Source organism: Myzus persicae, unplaced genomic scaffold (assembly GCF_001856785.1).
Source record: "Myzus persicae strain clone G006 unplaced genomic scaffold, MPER_G0061.0, whole genome shotgun sequence".
Taxonomy (NCBI): domain Eukaryota; kingdom Metazoa; phylum Arthropoda; class Insecta; order Hemiptera; family Aphididae; genus Myzus; species Myzus persicae.
Window position 1 is genome coordinate 669,532 of NW_019103222.1, and position 22,974 is coordinate 692,505.

The following is a 22,974-nucleotide window of genomic DNA, read 5'->3' on the forward strand; positions in this document are numbered from 1 at the left end:
CTACTAAAAAACACATTAAAATTATTATTAAAAAAAATATGATAATGTAATAATTATAATGTATACCTACATTTAGCAGCAACTATTCTAATACTCTTAACCGTTTATCATTTATTTATTTATTTAAAATGTTCTAAGGTTCATAAGATCCAAATTCAATATTTATAGTATATATATATATACTATATATAATATATATTGTACAAATATGACAGTAATACAGTAAGTTGTATTAACTGATAATAATACAATAATAATATGAATATATTAAATACAAACAATTATATTCACATATATACTAAAAGTTCCCGAGGAAGTAAAGTTAAATAAATACATTTTTGGTACACTGAAGCTAATTTCACCATCCCGTTAATATAGGTGAGGCTAAAGCATAATTTATTTTTTGAGAAAATACATAAAAAATAGTAGTTGATCTGGTTCTACGCTGAGCGACATTAAAATTAAAAAAACTTAATATTTCTAGACATTCAATATAACCATTTACAAGTTTAAATAAACATTTTAAGTCTTTTATTTTTCTTCTTTCTGGTAAACTAACAATATGAAAGAAATTTAATGATGGTGACTGGTAAGGAGAGTATGGCTTACGCATTATATGACATTTGAAGGCTAAACCCCGTAAGAAACTATTTTGTATATTATCTTAGCTGTGAATTTTATATTTTAATGTTTTAAAACATTTTGATGACATATTTATTGAATCTTATTTTTATCTATATTTTATTTCGAGTATTTATATTTATATACGAATAATTACGGGCACACCTATACCGTTTAAATTATTCTATACACTCACATTCTATTCCATACACAATTTTTAACAATACAGTGTGATTCTTTATTTTATCAATAAATGAATTTGCTTGCATGGATATTGTGCATAGTGCATAGTGCATACATCATCAATTTATTATTACATTTATTGCTTGAGTTATGATTTACAACTTTTAATATGTTAAAGACATCTTCTTGTGAATTATGTCTTTTCTTAAATTATTTATTAATTTATTGTTGAAAGATATTTGAAAAAATACTCCAGTAACAAAATAGTATTAAAAAAAAAAGTTTTATATGACAGCGATTGGTATCAAAAAAATGTCTTACAAAAACATATTACCTATATCTTTTTTTTTAATGTAACCAACAAAGATTTCCCTAAGGGGTTGATCTTTTATTTGGTTGCACCCTTTTGGTGGGTAAAAAAAGATCCAAAGTTTTATTTTTATTGCTATAAGTTATGTATATCTAAAATGCTAATAAAGGTTACACCTAATGCAGGTGGCTTGAATAGTAGATTTTTTGTTCCTAAGTCATTAATTTAATTGAAATTGTATTCTTTGAACGAGAGAGGTACTACATTTTTTTCAAACTACAATTATTATTTTTGGTGGTTTTGATTTCTAAATCTTGATAACTATATGTTTATTCATACACTTAAATTGTTTTTTATTTATTCTATGTGGTCATACATTGAAATAGATAAAATATTTTACTTTTATTGATGATTTTTAACGTATATTTTAAATAATTTTAGTCATATATTCATTTATAAAATACACAATTAACATAAAATCAAATTGTTCAAAGAGTTAATTAATTTATCTTTTCTTTTATTATTATCTCCAAAACAAAAATTAACTAAGTACTTGAAGTTCAGTTCATCCAATACTAATTTATTTTAATTAAAAACCTTAATTAATATTTGTATTAATCGAACTAGACGTTGTTGGCATTTATATATTATTGTTTGATATTATTAAAATATCTCTACGGAAAACAAATTATAAAGTATAGAAGTTATAATAGTGTATTAAACAGAACATTCAATTATAAATAATTTGAATGTACATCGTTAAAATTTGAAATGTGTATGAAATATCAAGTGACTTTGTTGTGAAAAAAAATGTAAAACCGCTATATAACGGGTGATAGTTTATATTATATAATAATATAATTAGCTTGTTAATTAAACGATAAGAATTAAAAAGGATTACTTAAAATAACAAATTATAATTCTTTACTTGAGTCTAAAATTAATAGATACTTAACATAATTTTTTTATTTTACTCACTTTTCGATGTATGCATTGCATTTGTATTTTGTGTAAATATTATGAAAGCTATTGTTTCTGAATTTTTTTAAACAGAATAAACCATATAATCGTTTATGCTGCCATTCGTTTCTAAATCTCTCCTGTTATAAATAATATAAACCTCGAGTCATATTTCGCGGAGAATTTCCCTTGGACATTTTCTCTTATTAAAGACCCTCAACCCTCCGCCACCGTTCTGTTGTGCTCAACAAATAAAAACGCTCTCTTGAATAATAGTTCCGGGCCTGTCATCTTCAGAGCACTTGCCAGGCTATTATCATACGCAATACACCTCCGAACCCCTCTTTGCACTTAACTAAAAAACAAAACAAACCGTAAGTGTACAAAATCATTGTTTTTACTTAGAGAGGATTTCAAAAGATATTCTTCTCACAAACAAGAATGATTTTTCGTAGTATTTTATATTAGCTTTGACGTTACTAGCGTTATGAATGAGTTACTTTATAGGTAGTTCCTGGTTAGAGCAGTTTATACACAAAAAAATTATCATTATAATAAAAAGTGAAAGAAGATCTAGTTATATATACTGTTCGGTTCGGTTCGGTTGTGTACACGGGGGATTTTAATTTCCTGAACGTCGTGTAATCTATAAAAGGGTCAACGAACAGATTTCATCAGGTGAAGTAATTTGTCCCCTAGCTCCGGGAATTGCATTTGTATGGGTGTGCGTGTGTGTTTAAAGCCGAATGAGAGGAGAGGTGAGGGATTCATTTACTCGACTTTGGCAACATGACAAAAGCGTACATGGAGTGCAATTTAGACGTTTGGATGACAAACGCCCATCAAAGCCAGTTGCCGGATGTGCCCTCTGCGTTAATTCCTACTAATAATATCATTCCGACGTCATTCGCATTGGTTGTGCTGTTAATGATTTTTTATTTATGTCCCTTAAAACACTACGAGCTGTCATGGTATGTGCGGTATAGGTATGTACTTTAGTATTCTCTCCCTCGTATGTGATGATTTGTGAATGAAAAGTGTAGTCCGCTGTCAAATGTCAACTATAGGTATGAAATTTTATTTTCGTTTTGTGTTTATTATTATATGTTGTTAAAAAATCCCGATGCATATAATAGTATTATCTTCTATTATTAATATTATAGTCGCATACATATAGTCTCGTTTTAAATTGTTTATTTTTATTTCTCATTTCGTATACAATATAATATAGTATGTTTATATTACATTGTAAAAAAACGTCGATACAAGTGGGGTGTGTTAAAATGTGTAATGAATATAAACTATATTATGTATGTACTAATATTAGGTTACTTTTATTTCTTTTTTGTTTCCCCGGCTTGACGCAATGGTTGTACCAAATTGTTAAAAATATCAATAATACCATTTCTCTAAGTTCGGGTTTTTTGTTTAGTAGGTTTTTGGTTTGATTTTGTTTTTTGTTTTTTTTTTATAGGGAGGGGCAATTCTTCGATCCGTTTGCTTTAATATATTATCATATTATACTACATAGGGTGTCCTAATTTATAGTCATTCGTCCGGTCCGGATGGCATTTGACATCCGTATTCCGTGATAACGCTTGTTCAAATGACATTATTTATAACTTTCGGTAGGTATGTATAGCTACTATATACACCTACCGTTTACTACGACACTATTTAGTTATTTAATTTACGAAAAATCACAATTCTATTATAACAGTTTTAACAATATTACTTTCAACTTTAGACTTTTCGACTTATGAATCACCGAATTTATTTTTAATCTTTTTTTAATTAATAATAACATACCTAATATTTTTATATGTTTATATATAAATGTTAGTGTCATTGTTTAAAATGTACAAAATAATGTTTAGCCAATATTACCCTATCTCTTTTATTCTGACAGTTTCAGTATCAATAACAATATTTACTTAAATGATTTGTTTTCCTCTTCTTACACGAAAAATCAACAAATCATCGTTATCTATAATGAAAGTTTCATGAAAACTTCTTAATTTGTATCAAAAAGTATTGGAAATTCGATTTATTACTTTCGCAAGTTTTGCTTTGAAACTTATATTGTTATTTTTGATTATAATATATGTTTGAAATATATCTAAGTTTAAAATTATTTATTATTCAAATTATCATACACTTTTAATTGCTTGTATAATTATGTATTTAATTTAACTATGTTATCATAACACATATTAGAAATAAAACATCGTATGGAAATATAGATAAATTATTAATGATGAAATTGTTTTTTAAATATATATATACACTATACATATACCTATACATATACCTTTACATGGTTTACAATAAAATATTTAGTTTTGAGATGTTTAAGCCTAATGAAGATGATCAGTTGTTGTATGATCTGGGCTGAAAGCTTCTTGTCTTAGGTTTCTCGTATGTACGACATTCGATTATAATAACGTGTTTTATCAGAAAGGGCGGATATAATACTCGTATTAACAACAAACATAAACTGGTTTAATTTTTATTATTAATTGGAAAATAATTGTATAGTAGTAATATTAGACAACTGTATAATGTAAGCAGCGAAATATTTGTATTGAATTAATGTAAATTCATTAAAAAGAAAAAAAATAGGAACGTTTATTACGAATTTAATCCCAAAGTACAGTTTTATATTTATTATATTTTTAGACTGGAGTTCTGGTCTTGGTGATCAAGAACGAGTTAAACGACAGTTATCCGTGTCGTCTGATTCGAAGCTGTTGGACGAAGCTATATGCGAGGAGACACGTGTCATACTAAGACCTAAGAAACCTCCTAGGCCTAAATCTGAAGTGTTCCTAAACCAACCCAACCACAGACGAACCAAACGGTATTCGGCATTTGGGGTATGTATTTGCTTAAGTTTGACTTGATAAGTATATATTATATTTATATGCGTGTTAAAAGTAAAGTACTTAAATCTATCCCCCATCCTTGGTAAAAAATAAAATGAAATCCAGTTTTGTTTTGAACACTAATGACATTTATAACTCCATTCATTATAATATAGCTTTAAGCGACCAAGAAATGTTAAACCTTTTTATACCTCGTTATTTCCCCCTATTGAATCTCGATTTCTTTTTTCTCTTTAAAATATGACACGTAACTTTGACTTTGACTATACCCGAGAAATATTATTAAAATCGCTTTCAGACGTAACCTCCCCCATATTATTTATGTTTAGTACCTATATTGTTTTTCATTCAAAGTATTTTAAATTTTTTTAACTTTTGTTTTTTTTTTTATCCAGGGAGATTCTCCATTTGGAAAATCAGAGGCGTACATAAAATTAGACCCGCTTGGTGAAGGTTCCTATGCTACCGTGTTTAAGGGGTACAGTAAGTAAGTATCTATAACAAATTAAATAAATAATAATGGTACCTTTATAGTAAATAGATTTATAGATTTATTATTATTCCTTTAAAACATTTTATTTGAGAAGAATTGAAATAGTTTAATGCATCAAAGTAATATCGTTGCTTATAATTAATGACGTGTTGGTATAAATCTTATAAATTTAAATACAATTATTAATTATTAATTAACATTCACAACATACATTTTGAAATATTTAACTTGTGTAGATATATATAATTATAATTATCAATGAGTTAAATAAAATTGGTACCTACCTATAATATTTACAATTTCTTTAAACCATAAAACTTGTTGCTTGTTTTTATAGTTTATAATTTTAATGAAATATTATTGTTTTCCTATCAAATTATTAAAATCACTAATCAAACATTTATTAATTTATTATATTAACATCATAAAATAATTATTAAAGGCACGGCATTTAGCATAACTATATTTAGTCAGAATAATTCAAATTTTAAATACAATAAGAAGTTACTGTGACGGTGAAAAATAAATATATTTTATAATAATGTGCAAAAAGTTAAAATAGTAGGTAGTTCTTAAACAAAACGGTTTTTCTCGTGATTGAATACGTATGCGTACATAAGTATTAAAGTTTCATGAGTATTATATGAAGAAAAATTCACCGAACATTCGTATGGTTCTTATTATAGTTCTTGTGTCTAATCCAATGCCTTAACTTAGTATCTTGCACGTTTTGTAAATAGAGGTTATTTAGAGTTTAAATAATAGAAATAAGTCTACGGAATAATTTGGTAGCACATTTTTCCACTCTTTAAAACATTGTTACCTGCTTTTTGTGCCTTGTTGGAGAATTTAAGAACAATTGGAAAACGTTAGTATTCCAATCTTATTTATGGTATTTGTATTAGGGTATAATAATATGTACCTATAATGCTATTATGTATGAATATAATGTATATTCAACATTTGAATACACAATGTATAGGATTTCTAATGGGTTCGATGAATTTCGTTTTATATAATATTATGTCTGTATAGTTGTTATAAATCCGATAATATATCTAAGTACCTAGCCCGATGTTTGTGTATTGTGTTGTTATAATATACTGTTATATAATCTAATACATTTTCCGCCGTTTTGACGACAACAATATTCATAATTGACCATTTACATTTTTTTCTCTAGTTTGACCAATCAAGTCGTTGCGTTAAAAGAGATAAGACTACAGGAAGAGGAAGGTGCACCTTTCACGGCGATCCGTGAAGCTTCGTTGTTGAAAGAACTGAAGCACAACAACGTGGTCACTTTACATGACATTGTGCACACACGCGAAACACTTACATTCGTTTTCGAATACGTAGTAAGTCTTCTGCGTAGTAAAGTTTATATTTTTACAATGTACATTTTTTGATTTTAACCGAAACCTGTACTTTTATAATGCGAATGTATTACTATTTATAACTATTATTGTTATTTTTGAAAAATGTTTCAAAAAAACGCGTTCGTTTTAACACTGACTTTTTAATAATTGTTTTTCTAAAATTGTCATTGTTATATTATTTTGATTATTTTGATAATTATTACTTAATAATATAATACCTTTTAACTTAAATGCAGTAATAAATAGTAATGTTATTGCATTCAGAAAAACATTTAAGTGAATATTGATCATAAAATTGTTTTTCTACCCTAAATATTATTTACGTATTCACACATAAAAAAAAAATAGGTAGTTTGTTTATAATTTAAAACAACTATCCTACTGTTTATATTTATGAAATAGAAATAACTATACATCCATGGTAGCAGAAGTTAACATTTTACATTCTATGCATGTGAACATTTCGAAAATAATAGCATTCTATTTATAATATGCTTAATTACTATTAAATGGTGTCTATAATAGGTTCAGGAGCTAAAAAAAATAAAAATAAATTCCTTGTATATTAAATGCTCATTTAATTTGATTACATTCAGCTGATAGTTCGTAATGCATCCATTATACTATAAATGCTTATGAGTCATAAACCTTGCATTCAATATGAAACAATGAATTATTATGATTTGTATTTAAAATTTAATTTGTCTACAACATGTATTATTTTTAATGACACCATACAATTGTAGTTATTCAAATGTATTATAATTCGTATGTTTTATTTAGATCCTTAAAATACATTTCATATTCAATTATTTAAATGGAGAATTTATCATATTTTAATACCATAGTTAAGATTAAGTTATATTTGAAATACATTAATTTTCTGACTATAGTTGAAATAATTTTTTTATGAGATTTTAATCAAAAAATTATTATGCCCTCATTTTAAAATTAAAAATGTAAACAATACGAATAATATTAAGAAATGTAATGGATCTAACGAGGACAGTGAAAAATGAGATATAATAATGCAAAAACTCATTAAATTTGTGCTTATTTTTTTAGCATACTGATTTGTCACAATACATGGAGAGACATTCAGGAGGTCTTGACTATTCAAATGTACGACTATTCATGTTTCAATTATTCAGAGGATTAGCATATATACATCAACGCCGTGTACTTCACAGAGATGTCAAACCGCAGAATTTGCTCATCAGCGAGATAGGAGAACTTAAATTAGCTGATTTTGGTATGAGCAGTGATAATTAATTACCTACATTATAATCATATATACTTTTGATGAAAAAATCTTTAAAAATTAATGTTGTTGTTGTTGTTTAGGATTGGCTCGTGCTAAATCAGTGCCAAGTCATACATACTCTCATGAAGTAGTGACATTGTGGTATAGACCACCTGATGTCTTGCTTGGGTCTACTGACTATTCAACCTCCTTAGATATGTGGGGTGTTGGATGCATATTCATTGAAATGATAACTGGTGTGCCCACATTCCCTGGAGTACGAGATACATATGATCAATTGGATAAAATATTTAAGGTTAGTATACAGTTATTGATGTATACTTAATAAATTTTGATGGTTTCAACTATGTTTCATAGATTTTGGGTACGCCCACAGAAGAACATTGGGAAGGTTGCACACATCTAAAAGGTTACAAAGAAGGAAGAGGAAAAATATTTATGTATCCACATCAAAAGCTTGGTCATGTGTTCCCCAGGTTGTATGACATTGCTGAAGGCGAGAACTTGGCTACGTCATTACTTCAAGTACTAATTTAAACTGCATATTAATCTTATATTTGTATTGTACATTTAAGTATAGTCCATCAATAGACAATATTATTGATTATAAATACTATACATTGCTCGCTGCAGTTCAAACTCCATGCTCTGAATTTACTAGGGATCCTGGTGTTGTTATCCAGAATCACTAGTAAATTCAATTCATGGATACTATAGTACTGCAGTGAGCAATCTATACTCTATAGTATTTATAATCCATGGCAATGTGTATGATATGTTTATATTATATAAGTAGCCAAAGAAATTTTGTTTTTTCATTATTATTTATTACAAATCAATCAATTGAAAATGTCATATTACATAATATCATCTTTTTAAACACTTTAAATCAATTTACAAAAACAAAAAAAAAAATGATTTTAATTTGGTAACTTTTAATGAATAAGTACATACATACAATTAAAAAAATTAAACATTATTTTTGTATAAACATTTTTAAAATATACTAATTGAATTGAAATACATATCTAAATACATACTCAAATAACTAATGTAATTGTCTTATAAAAAAGTACATATCCTAATAATAAAGAATTGATAAATATTTATTTCAATTTTTTGTGCTTCAAATTTAATTTTTCTTACAGTAATTTTTATGAATAATTTTATAAACATCATAGATTTTAATTTCAATGTAAGTTTATTATATATACACAATTTTAATTAATAAATATTATAACTAGTTAAATTAACTAAAAATATTTAATATGCATTTAATTTATGCTGTTACTGATAATGTTTAAGTATATGTACACCATTATTTAATTTTTAGTTTTAATGTTTATAAAAAATAATTTTTTTTAGCTTAATCCAGATTTGCGTATCAATGCTCCATCTGGTCTTAGGCATAAATATTTTCAATCACTTCCCAAAGCCATATATGATCTTCCAGATGGTAAGTACAATTTTAAGGAGATTTTTAAAATTAATTTTAACTAATTGTATTTTGATATTTTCAGAGGTGTCTATTTTCAGTGTGAAGGGCGTTCATCTGAGTCATGAATCAAGAACTACGTTCAAGTGTTAAATGTTTTTTTTTAGTAATTATGAAGTTATTACTAATTATTAGCTCAATAAAATTAAAAAATAATATTATGTATAAATATAGTTGTTTACCAGAAACATTGAGTTGTGCGGCCCAATCGGGGCTCTACGCGTCTCGGCTATTGAGCCATTTTGCTGTGATGATGATTATTTTATATTTCCTATATTCATACTTATAAATGTTAGTATATCAGTGTTGTAAAGGGCTTCTAGAATGAAAATATTTAAATATTAAAAAAAAAAACAAAAAAACAAAAAAAACAATCAGTTATATTGCAATTATAAACTTATTAAGTATATGAAAAAAAAAATCAGAACAAAAATGAAATAATATAAGATATATAAGATATATTTTTAGGGCGATAATAATTCTTCTGTGTTTACTACTTATGCAGTTTTCACAACTAAAATATTAGTATTTAAGGCAAATGAAATTGCTCAACAAAGTGGGGGTCAACTGTATAACAATCTAGTTACATATATTATGTATACTTACAGATACTTATTATATTTGTATTTATAATATTAAACATTACATTTAAACTGAACAAAATAACTTAAATACACTCCCCACATTCGCTTTGCCGTCCCTTGAACGTCCAGTAAATATGATATTATTGTGTTTGAAAACATTCCTAAAGTTGCATCAATCACAAAATTTTCCTCTACGATTATATTTGTTTTTGAATAGTCTATTTTACATTTGCCGCTTGCCGTCCAATGGGTCCGTCAAAGCAAAATATTCCTCTGAACACACTTTATTTAGCCGATAACTTAAACAAAATTTCCAAGATGACTGTTCATTGACATCAGATTTTATGTTATTGTTAAACTATTTAACTATAGGTACCATTCTGCGTACGTTCATTTATATTAATGGTTGTGTTTTTAAGCACATTATGTATTAACTTTATGCATTTTACATATATATATATATATATACCTACTTACGTGTATATATAATATGTCTCTTTTCTTTTCTTTTTTTTTAATATTTATTTTGTATTCAAGTAAAATGTATACAGAGGTTGAGTTAAGAAATACTAGAATTAAATCAAAATTTTGATTTAATCAAATTATGGATGTATAATTTATATTTTATTGTAATTTTTTTATAGTTTTAAAAATCATAACTATTTTTTATTTTTGTTTTTCTTTTGGTGTACACTAGCCATTTTTAGTTTTTTTTTATTTAAAATTGTGTAACTCAACCTTCTTAGGTACATAGTAAATCTTAGTTCATACAATGTTAAATAAAAAGATTTTTTTTTCAAACTAATTTCATTGTCTCTCTTAATAGATAGCAAATATATTAGTGGCTAAATATTATATTAACGAATTAATAGATTATAAATGATGACACATTTATGTAATAGATATTTCACTGTGTCCCAAATTTTGCACACGCTAGTGAGATAACCAATTTTTGTCACTAATGAAGTCAATTAATTTATTGTGAATGATGAAGTCGTGTACTTTAGTATTTTTTTTTCTATAAAACATATTTTGTATGCAGTATTCTTTTGTGAAACATTTAAGGCAATATATTATGTGGATTTCAACTGCGATTGTAAATCATTGTGTTATATGTTAACAATTGTAACAATTTAGTAAAATTTGTGTAATTTATTTCAAAAGGAAAACAAAAAAAAAAAATGTTTATAATGCCCTTCCCGTATCATTCTCCCGCCCATTGAACTACTGTTTTGTCTATATTTTAATGTATTGTCATAATAATAATAGTATATTTATTATTATTAATGTAATATTGCGTATTCTATGTGACAATTATTATTATTATTATTATATTATGATGATTTTTATTATTATTATTTATTTATTTTAGGACTGTTAAAAAAAAAAAAAAAAAACGGGTGTAAATAGAATTATTATCATAACTTTGTCATTTATATAGTTTGTTTATATATTATATTTGTTTAAAGACTTTATATTGTAGAACGACTCATTAAGTGTAAAAAAAAAAGAATTAAATAATAAATTATAAAAACAACAAATTTCTTAAAACAAATATCAAGTTTTCTTTTATTTACTACTAGCTAAACATTTTGTATTTTATTTAACGCCTAACACAGAAGTAAAACTAATTGTGCAACTTTGTATGTACAAATGATAATTCATCACACGTCAAATGAGTTGGAGATCACATGTTGCCACTGACAGTTCGCTGGAATCATGTAAATGGCCAAGACGTCAATATGTATGCAAACAGCAGTAAGAACAAATGTTTTTTGTGTAAGTCTGTAACAAACGATAATAAGAATAAAAATTATAATAACGGGATTAGTGGTACATAGTGGATTACATAATCATGTCAATAGTTTTTTGTAATTGTTTTAAACACTTTGGAATGTACATGTAATTAGATATAACAACCAACATAATATATTTACGGATCATTACTGATCGATTCCTAAGAATGTGGTTTTGCTCAGAGTTTGTAGCTTGGTATGATTATGCACCCAATGTTGTGAAATATGCTTGCTCACATCATGCATTTGTCGTTGACTGTGCATGCTCTGGTGGGCTCATTAAGACTCATCTATGCTGAATGGCTCGCCCACATTATAATATTATCTATACCCAAGACAATTACCCAAGCTTATCACACTCATGTGAACTGCAACTAATCTTGTGGAAGGTGCATCATACAAAGCCAATAATTTGAGTTGTACCAAGATATATATATATTTTTTTTGGGTGTTTGCGGCCTCTTGGACCATCCCGTCATACATCCAGCTTTCCATCCCTCTCGGTCTGCTGTTCGTACTTTCCAATCACTTCCTCTTCCTAGTTATTCCACGTCCTTCTTCACTATATCCTATCATTTCATTTTCGGTCTTCCTATGGGTTTTTTTCCTGTAGGGTTCTTTTCCAGGACGGTACCGACTAATGAGTTCTGGTTTTTCCAGGAATGTCCTGCCCTCCTGTCTCTTAGTTCTTATTGCTTCAACAATGTTTGGTTTTTGGTACAGTGATTCTAATTTCTCGTTTTTCCTTTTCCTCCATTCATTAGTAACATTGTCCTTTATAGGTCCGAAAATTCTTCTGAACATTTTTCTTTCACATGAGAGGAGTCTATTCTCGCCAGTTTTCCGAATTGCCCAAGTCTGCTCCATACGTAACCACTGATCTTATCAAGGTAGAGTATAATTGTTTCTTTAAGTCTCTTGACAGGGATCGAGCTCCTAGCAGTTTCGCTAATCCGAAAAAGCATTTGTTTCCAGCTTGTATTCTCGCTTCTATTTCTTTTGCTTTTTCATTATTTTCTGTTAATATCGTCCCCAGATACTTGTACTGCTCTACTCTACCGAAATTATATTGATCTATACCTAGGGAGGGGCTTAATCTTGCATTGTTCTGCCTCCTTACAACCATATATTTTGTCATCTCTTCATTGATACGTAAACCTATTTAGGCTGACGACTTATCCAGCCGTCTGAATAGCGACTTAAGCTCATTTTGCGATTCTGTGTACCCAGGTATAAATAATATAAATTAGTTAAACATTTTATTAAAATTTGGAAAAAAAAGCATTCTTTGAACTCGTCCACTTATGTCTGGGATAACTGGCGTGAAGTTTCCAAAGACTTGGATATTAAATAATCGACTCCGGACTAAGTGAGGGACTTTATACATCCTATATAATACAACTACCCTTATATTGTACGATAAGGGCCCACCGACAGTGTCCGGTCGTCACCGGATGAGGCTTATATCAGAACTATAATATGATAGGGACTTAGCATTAACTCTTCGTTAAAATGTATACCTAGTTGTCTTAAATTAGATACCACTATAATGTATGTACTTATAGTCGTTTTGTGATTAGGATAAAACAATAATGTAACAATATTGTGGCTCCTCGAATAAAAAGTTAATGCTATAATATGTAGGTAATATTATTTACCTGCATTGCATTGCTATTACGATTACCTACTTTTCTTATATATTATGATACAGAGGAAAATCCGTAAATGCTTAAGGGTCCGCTATTGTACCCCAAAACTTAAATTTCAAGATATTATAAGTAGGCTTCTACTCTACAAATTCACAAAAAAATGTATTTGAAATATAGTTTAAATTTGTGCATTGTGCCATTGTGCTGTTCTGACAGTCAATATGATAATACTATATATTAAAAATTCATGAAAAGTGTATTATTGTAATAATAATTTAATAAATAAATATACACTTGTGAAAAACAACTTCAGATCTTAACATCAATAATAAATTTAAGAAAATGTTATAGTTAAAATGATTGTATTAATATGCTAATTTAACGTAACTTCATATACAAGTAAAATGTAATAAATTGTGACACTTAATAGTGTTAGGCAGGTACCTCAGCCCTCAGGTACTGTACCTAGGTTGATATGTCAACATTCATACCTAGATAATATAGAGCTCAAATTCTAGCAAATAAATAGCAATTTTTCTAAAGTGGTTTGAAGTTCCTGGGTTGAAGTGGGGGGGGGGGCAACTTCAGGCTCGTTGATTTGGTTGAGCAGGTCCGTACTTCTTAAGAAATTGGTCATGTTGTTGATTTATTCTGTGTTAGTGTGTTGGGGCCTAAAGCTTCGTCTTTGCTAGATGTTATGTTTTTCGGCGTCTTCTACGTACTTCAAGCATTTTATAATAATTGTACCTATACAGGTATTTTTTTTTTTTGAAAACTGATTTATGAAAATTTGAGATTGCCCTTATATAATACTGCTCATAGCTAAAGGCTGTAGCAATGATCTTCAATCTTTTTTAGGCAGATGGCCACCTATTATTATTTTTTAAATCTCGAGGACTGAATTTGTAATAAAAACAAGTACCTACCTATTAAAAGAGTAAAAACATAGCGTTTTTTAATGCAATATCCTAGGTAGGTATGTTGAAATGTGTTCGCATGATGGCTCATATAAAGACAAGGCGCGGGTTGGAGACCCTTGGACTGTGGGTAAAGATGCTTGAAATACCACTCAAAATTGAAAATACCAATAATTAAAATTCCAAATGTTTTATTTGATACCTATTTGTAGATGTTAAGAAACCATATTTAAAAATAAAAATATCTTTGGACCTGAACGTTTACACAAATGTTTTGTGCGGGCATAAATTCCTTTGGTTTTATTTTTTTGTAAAAGTTACTTTTTTTGTTAGATTGCGATATTTGCATTTCCCAAATCAACGTGTATACAGGGCGATTAACCAATAATGCTAGCTGAAACATTTTTTTATTATTTCGTAATCAATTTTTGATACTTAGAATGCTTAAAGAATGTACCTAAAATAATGTAACTTAACTATGATCATATTTTACAGATTAAAGAGTTTGCTAACTACGATAAACGGAAAACTGGTACGGTCTTTATAAATGCGGAATACTAGTACGGTCCGCAATAGTCAAGGTTTCCTAAACTTTTATGAAAAAAATAGCGATAATATATCAACGATTATTTATGATCATAGGTATAGATATAACCATAGATATTCACCATAGATATTTACCTAGAAAACCAATAAATATTCTGATTTCAATATCTCTGAAGAGTGGAAAACTACTCTAGGGGCTGAACCTCGGTCACTCATGATATTTGACAGTGAGGAGCCTGATTCATGAATTTTGATATTATATATTATCAGCATCGCTGACTACAGTTCTAAAAATATATTGGCTCCATTGGGGATTTAATAAACATTTTAAATAGTTGACATTTTTTTTGAAAACATTTTTGTTTCTATGTAGGCAGAACTAAATTGTCGATTTTCGAAGTTCGTCAATCCTCGTAAGTTCTTTTTTACAGTAATAATTTAAAATTTTGAAAAATACATATTTGGCACAATTTTTATCATCGGCATTTTAAGTTTAACCGTTACCCTGCATGGACCTATATTATTGCCGTTATACATTTATAACCTTAATGGTGGTGTGTTTATACATTATCGAACCGACTAATTATTATTTGTAAATTTAGAGAATTCAATCAAAACCTGTTGTCGTTCACTATTTATCAGGCCGTCAGAGTAGGCAAAAAAAAAGTAAATTAATTAATGCAAATACAATAATAATTAATGAAAGGTAATTAAACGGGTGAAATCAAATAAAGCGTTTTCCAATAAAACGATTTTTTTTTAAGCTTTTATATTTACTCATCGTTTGGTTTTCATTTAATTATTATAATCATATCATGAGGTTTTTATATCGCGCGCCCAATAAAGTATATATATATATATATATATAGCCTACCTGCAGGTACACATAATAAATTGGCCGGCGTTTTTTATTTTTTTTTCAGTAGTAGTATTTTTCAATAACAGAAACAATACCTATATATTAATATTATTATTTATTGTATATATATATATATGTCGCTGAGTGTATAAAAGCAAAATGCATATGAATAATATGATATTATATATCAAATATTTTAATGTGCAGTGTACGGGTACAATCATTACAAATAACATATATATATAAAATACACCCCAGCGATGCCGAATTTCCAATATAAGCCTATTATTACGCTATACGATATATATATGAACTTGTGAGCATTATATGCCTGCAGGTGTATTCATCAAATGTAAAACACTGTCATTAGGCATTTCGAAAGCTATTGTCTATATATTATGAGAAAATATTATTGTCTTGCGTAGTTGCGTATTATGATTTTTAGCTATACTTTATGACGAATAAGTATATACAGGGTGTCCCGTGACGATTTACTCATCGCGATATCTCCTGAAATAATGTAGATGTCATAATAATTATTCTGGTTTTTTATTAAGACTCGCAGCGATAAGCACTACAAATAATTCATGTTTTAATTTTTTTTTCACGTTTCTGTAAAAAAGTCGAAAAATATATTTTTTTTATTAATTGTTTAAAAAAAAAAATTGAAGATAGCCATTTTGTAGAGTTCATATTTCTGAAAGTATTGACGTTCAATCATTTTAATTCTCCGGATTTTTAACCAAATTTTCTAGTTAAAACAGCCAAAAACCGGTTTTTGTACGGACGGCGAGTCCCCCGCTAAGGGTAATGGGTACATCCTCACGGGACACCCCGTATTATGTTTCGTGGTGTATTATACTGGAAATAAAATAAAAATCGTAAAGTAGTTGACCGCTCTGCCGTACAGTATTATAGACGTTGAGTATACCGCCTCGTCGTCGGGCAAGTCACCATTGCCGGGTTGAATGAAAAATGAATTAATTTAATGGTTCGATGAAATGTAATGGACCAATAATGGGCCACTAAATCGTGTTTATAAGGGACCATTGGCTCATTATCGGTTCAATAAATGTTTAGTGGTTGTCCGTGCCGCCCAGCGTCATATATTGTATCATTATTCATAACGATTAATAATAATATTTTATAAATGTTATACTAATATTTTTAAACAACTCGAGAGAAACTTTTCTTAAATTTCCGAGCTCTTGGGCCGATCGACATTTTTTATCAATATTTATGGTGTAAAGAAGTAAGTTAAAGAAATCAAAACTGTCAAAATAGCTCGAAAAGAATCAAAATATTTTAAAAATCACCCAATTCGTAGAAATATAATGTTTATAGAAACATGTGGTGAAAAATTCAAATATATCCGTGGTTATTAAATTTCGACCGAAAATATGAGAAAATCTTTCAATGAGAAGTCTTTATTTTACGAGTGAGTAGTGTTGAAGTAAGCATAACTACCCAATTTTGTCAACGGTTATACTTCAATCGCTCATGAAAAATATATTTTGTGGAATAATTACTCACAACTTTTTTTTTTTCTATAACAACTCATGACCTATGAGAAATCTTGTATTAAGATTTCAATGTTTATGATCAAGCGAACATTTCGTTATCAATTTTTATATTTAAAAAAAAAGAAAGCAAAAAATTGCAAATGTCTATAAATAGCTAATAGAGAAAGTCGGTATAGACACGGACTAAGATATAATGGACTGGTATCGACTACCTTATCAGTGGCCCTCAATAGTTCCAAAGCCGCCGTAAGGTACTTGTACAACTATGGGTAAACGCGCCATTTATACATGTGTTATAAAAACACAATAATCAAAATAACTAATAACATTATTAATTATGAAAACATTAAAAGTCAAAATAATATACTCATTGTATGGTATTAAAATTAATATTTAATTTGTATTCATAATGTCCGTGAATTTTAGTGACAAGAAATTTGTTCAAAATAGTAAACGTCTAAATATACAATATTAGTGACTTTATTTGTTACTAGGGGCGCTCTTACCCCTAGTTGTACCTTTCGGCGGCCTATTAGGATGGGAGGAGTGGCGGTGTCGAAACATTTGAGGACCCTTCCTCCACTACCCCTTCAACGATGTCGATACCAGTCCAGTATGTCCGTGGTCTAGGTAAAGTAAGTGTTTTGAAGATCATAACGTGTACAGAAAATATAAACATTCGAAGAAAATTCCCATATAGTACCCATATACCCACCCACGGTTAAAATAAGTTTTTGAATTACAACGAAACAGTAGTTAAACTGGCTTAGTCGAAAACTAGTTTCACTTAGAGGTTTCAGTTTTTTTCTATTCAGCCTTTTTTGTTATTTTGTTTTTCTCGTTTATTATGAAAAGTACCTACTGTGAATTTTTAATTTTCAGCTATGTTTTATTCACAGTATTCCGGTTGAACATCTCGAACATTCGTCGGTATTGCTCAGCGCTAATCCCGTGGTCGTAGGTAATGCATTTTTTTTTTATGCAAAACAGTCTGAAAGGGTTCGCGTATATACCTGCAAACGTATATTCGTTTTACCTATACGTAATGAAAAATTAATCCGGTCCACATAATTCAAACCTCGACTTAAATATTACTATTAAAATCTAAATCAAAGGTCAATTTTTTTTTTCATTCTTGCAGGGATTGAAATGTGCAGGTGGTTGCAATATATATATACTCTTGTCGAAGAACGTTTCCGGTTCGCAAATCTCAATGATCGAACTTGGGCCAACAAAATAATTACGAACAGCAACGATTACGGCGAAATAATTATCTTTGCACACGCTGTAGAGTTGTACAGGTAGGTACCGAAGGTTATTGTTTTAAGTTCTGAAAAACGGACCTATAAAACGATTGGTCGTACCGTCTGACATAATAATGAACTTTGTATTATATTCAATGGAAAAAACCGGAGAAGTAGCTCTGCTGCATAATAAGTGTCGAGTCATTGAAGAGTATAAGCCACTGAGCAATACATGTGTTAAATTTGAATTCTATTGCAAACCATTTTTTTCTACGATGAAAAATGGTTCTGAGCGGAGACAGACAGTCTGTCTGTGTTTCTATAACGATGTTTATTTTTAAAAATATATTTATGTTGCTATAAGTATTTTGTTTTTCTATTAGCAATACGATCGGTTGAACAACATTATTGCCAATAACAAATCGCCCACATAATATATAGTAATTTATTATTATAATACTGTTTCATATTATAATGTACTATAATAACAGTTGTTAATAACTTATAAGTAGGGTTCGGGACTTTTTGCATTTGCATGTTTTTTTGTAGTGGTCGTAGTCTATTCTAAGTGAGTTATAAATGTGTTTTTATGAAATGACGAAATTAAATTCTAAGTTTGAATTTGCATATTTTTGCATATTTCGTCATATTTTAAGAAAAGCGCATAATTGAGCAATTTTTAACATATATGGACATGTTTCACATTTTTATATATTTATAAACGTAAAATTGTCGGGAAAAATCATAATTGGATGGTCGTTGTCTGTCGTATCTAACACGTACGTCTGTTTACGATAATATAGTCTCTTTATCACTTCATAATCAACCTTTTTATCGACAATATTGACAATTGTATAGGTGTGGTAAAACCTATAATGAATCCTAGGTTGAATACAGGTGGAGATGAGTAACCCGTGTAAACATTTTTTTTATATTAAGTACCTACTTAATTTTTAAGCTTTTATTTTTATATAATAATAATTTATAATATACCTTGTGCGTTTTTAAAAAACAAAATAAAAAATTAGCTGCATATTTTAAAGCATATTTTGACGATTTCGACTGCATATTCGATAATTTTAAGTGCAAGAAGTCCCAAACCCTACTCATAAGTAAAAAACGACGTATCGTAGGACAGTGTCAATACATTCGCATGTTCAGATATAAATTTAAATATTTGAAAATTTAATTGTGTACCTAAAGTCAATAATAATAATATAGTTGTATAGGTAAACGTATGGTACCGAAAAGTGTTAATTGGTTGAAATCAATATTTTTTCAAATTATAAAATAAATAACTAAAATCTTTATTTTTTATTTAAAAGACAGTATTTGGACTTTAAACGATTATAAAATAAAATACTGAATGTATTTTCTGTATTTTTTAATTTGAAAAATTACGAGTAACTTTTTTTTACATTTTCAAAGATTGTTCATTTAAAAAAAAAAATGTTATCATAATGGCACAAAAACAGAGAAAATATGTTTTCAAAATATACCGTGTCCAATGTCCATAGTAAATTCTAATATGAATATTCCTTGAAAATGTCAAGTCTCGACAGTTATATTCATTATAAAACGCTGTTTACAACGTCGTGTAATTCAATTAACTTTTTAATGATAATTTTATGAGAAACTATTGATCAATAATTGTCAACCAACATAATAGTGTCAATAACGGAACGAAAAAAGAGTAAATCGTGTCAATGTCAATGTGCTAATGCCGCGAAGTTAGGATGTCACACAGACTTAACAGTTGTATTAAATAATTGTAAAAAAAAAAAAAAATGTGTAGGTACGAATTAATTGTGTACAGTGATAGTGTAACTGCACATAAATATATATAATACAAATAAAACTTGGTAATAAATCATGACTTAATTAATCATATTATACACAGTTTTAGCAGCCCCAACCTCTTAGCTGCAGGTTTATGGTAGACCCTAAAAAATGTAACTCGAAATGAAGTTATTTATACATTTTTATTTCTACTGTGATAAATTGTGAAAAAAAATAATATGATAACAATAATTCATAGCACACAACTACCATACTACTATTATTAACGTTTCCGGGCGTTTACGTTATCATAATAATTGTTTATATTCCAAATACCTGTCTGATGATAATAATTGTAATGTCCTGCCAGCTCGGGCCGCTTGCCGAGGCCGATCCGGGCGGCACACTTATTTTACAGGTATATGATTATCTAGTGACCTATTCTTTTCAAATATGGAATAGCACTTTTTAAATTATCATAATAACAATTTAAGAGACGCGCGTGCTTGATTTATTTTTATAAATTAAAAGGCGTCCTCCGGCAGAGTGTAAAAATTAATTAAAAACGACGGTCGACAAAACGATGACCTTTTTTCCATTAGCCCCGCGAGTAATGCAGCTTAGCGAGATTCAAAAATGTTTACTTGTCAACCGACGTACTGCTCTCACGGTTGCAGGTGTGTGTTGCATATCTACGAAATGAGCATTCTTTCACCGAAATCGGGCGCCGGATAGTGAAATCGCAATAACTCGCTCACTGTCGAATTTATCGTTTGATAATTAAAAAATGCATTTATTCAAATTTTTAAGTGGAGAATAAAATGGAATGAGCGTGCTCCGTAAATCAGCCCGTACAATCATGTATATATACCAGAATCGCGCATTTCACACTATATACCAGGGATAAGAGACTCGCGAGCCACCCAATATATTAATATAGATGTGGAAGAGCCAAAATGGGATAAAGGTCATATTTATATATAATTATTTGTATAATAAATAATTATATATTTATATATTCATGTAGGTATACAATATATATGATTATTGTAAATAAGATAAGGCAGGGGTATTCAAACTGTGCGTCGCGGCTCCCAGGGGCGTCGCGGGAGTTGTCGAAGGGAGCCGCGTAGTATAATTGAAAACCAATAAATATTTTTACGAAAAACGTTTGCCAATATCGTTGAGGCACACCACCGGTCGGGAAACGTTGAATTGCCTACAACAATCATTCGCTAAATGTAGCTTTAATTTATTTTATACATGTAATATAATTATGGTTAAATAAATTATAAAATATAAATGTATAAACATTGATTTTTTTGTCATTTATAATTTGGGAGCCGTCAAAGTTTTGTGAAGACTCAAAGGAGCCGCGAGATGAAAAAGTTTGAATACCTCTGAGATAAGGTATCGAATTCAATATATTAATGTGTATACAAACAAAATAAACACGCAACAAACGAGAAAACAATTAACGATTAAAAACTATATCGAGAACTCTATATTTTCGGGAAAATCGTTTTCCGCACATCGTAATTTAAAAAGATATTTTTTTTTTTTATTGATCATGAAATTAATACAATTTCTGCTTCGACTGCTTTGTCATTAGCTTATCACTATAAATATAACTTAATTATAATTATTAAGAGGAACAGAGCAAAGGAAGAAAAATATAAAAAGTACAAGAGAAACAGTTAGAATTAATATGTTTGGTATTTTATACATTGAAAATGTTGGCTAAAGTAGTTTGAGTAACTTGGTTGTTTTGCAGAATTCAATGGTGTTGGTTTCATTGTCAGGATTTGGGCCTAGGCTTGCTCCAATTTGATGGCTTATATTGAGATCCTCTCTTTGTTTACCGTACGTTTTAATAAGATATTATACTCTTCCGAATACGCGAATTCATATATTAAAAAATGTTACGATATAAGACGCGAGCCTCGAAAGTCTGCCTAGCCCGGAGCCGCTTGCGACACTTTGGCCACCCCTGCTATATATTATAATACCTCCTACGCGGTACGAATGACTTACACGGCACACCTATAATAGATATTATTATTATACAATATCTCACCCGACCTATGTCAACGTTACAATAATATTATATTAAAACACCAACCTCGGGCGGCGCGTTAAAACCATATTAACATAATAATAATAATAATATGTCACCTATTATAATTTACTACGTCGTACGTCGTAATGGCCCGCACCGAATAATAATTGCACGACATTATGCCGCCACAACAATGTACAATAATAATATGTTACAAGGATAATATTAATATATCATATATGTGGACCGATTGCGTGAAATACGGCCGACAGTCGAACCTGCAGTGGAACCATATCGTACACACGCGGCGGACACTCGTAGTATGCCTGTACGAATTGATGGGCGACATTTCAAAACGTACTATTTCCATTTTACACTTTTTTTCAGAAAACACGATTTTCCGTTCCGAATTACCCACTAGAAACTCG

At 29.0% G+C, this 22,974-nt stretch overlaps 2 protein-coding genes across 5 annotated transcripts in view; one reads left to right on the top strand and one right to left on the bottom strand.

The window, feature by feature from the left end:
• LOC111034013 (cyclin-dependent kinase 14) overlaps nt 1-11,383 on the top strand; it is a 48,350-nt gene extending 36,967 nt beyond the window's left edge. For all 3 annotated transcript variants that reach the window (XM_022315023.1, XM_022315025.1, XM_022315024.1), the window contains 8 exons: nt 4,754-4,950; nt 5,355-5,446; nt 6,636-6,810; nt 7,897-8,083; nt 8,176-8,390; nt 8,453-8,620; nt 9,461-9,551; nt 9,616-11,383. In XM_022315023.1, coding sequence (XP_022170715.1) covers nt 4,754-4,950; nt 5,355-5,446; nt 6,636-6,810; nt 7,897-8,083; nt 8,176-8,390; nt 8,453-8,620; nt 9,461-9,551; nt 9,616-9,683 — 1,193 coding nt within the window. In that variant the 3' untranslated portion in view covers nt 9,684-11,383. The remainder of the gene's footprint in view (nt 1-4,753; nt 4,951-5,354; nt 5,447-6,635; nt 6,811-7,896; nt 8,084-8,175; nt 8,391-8,452; nt 8,621-9,460; nt 9,552-9,615) is intronic.
• A 163-nt stretch (nt 11,384-11,546) lies between these two features.
• Nucleotides 11,547-22,974, bottom strand: part of LOC111034034 (lachesin-like) — a 127,224-nt gene continuing 115,796 nt past the window's right edge. For both annotated transcript variants that reach the window (XM_022315054.1, XM_022315055.1), the window contains one exon: nt 11,547-11,959. In XM_022315054.1, the coding sequence (XP_022170746.1) occupies nt 11,892-11,959 (68 nt within the window). In that variant the 3' untranslated portion in view covers nt 11,547-11,891. The remainder of the gene's footprint in view (nt 11,960-22,974) is intronic.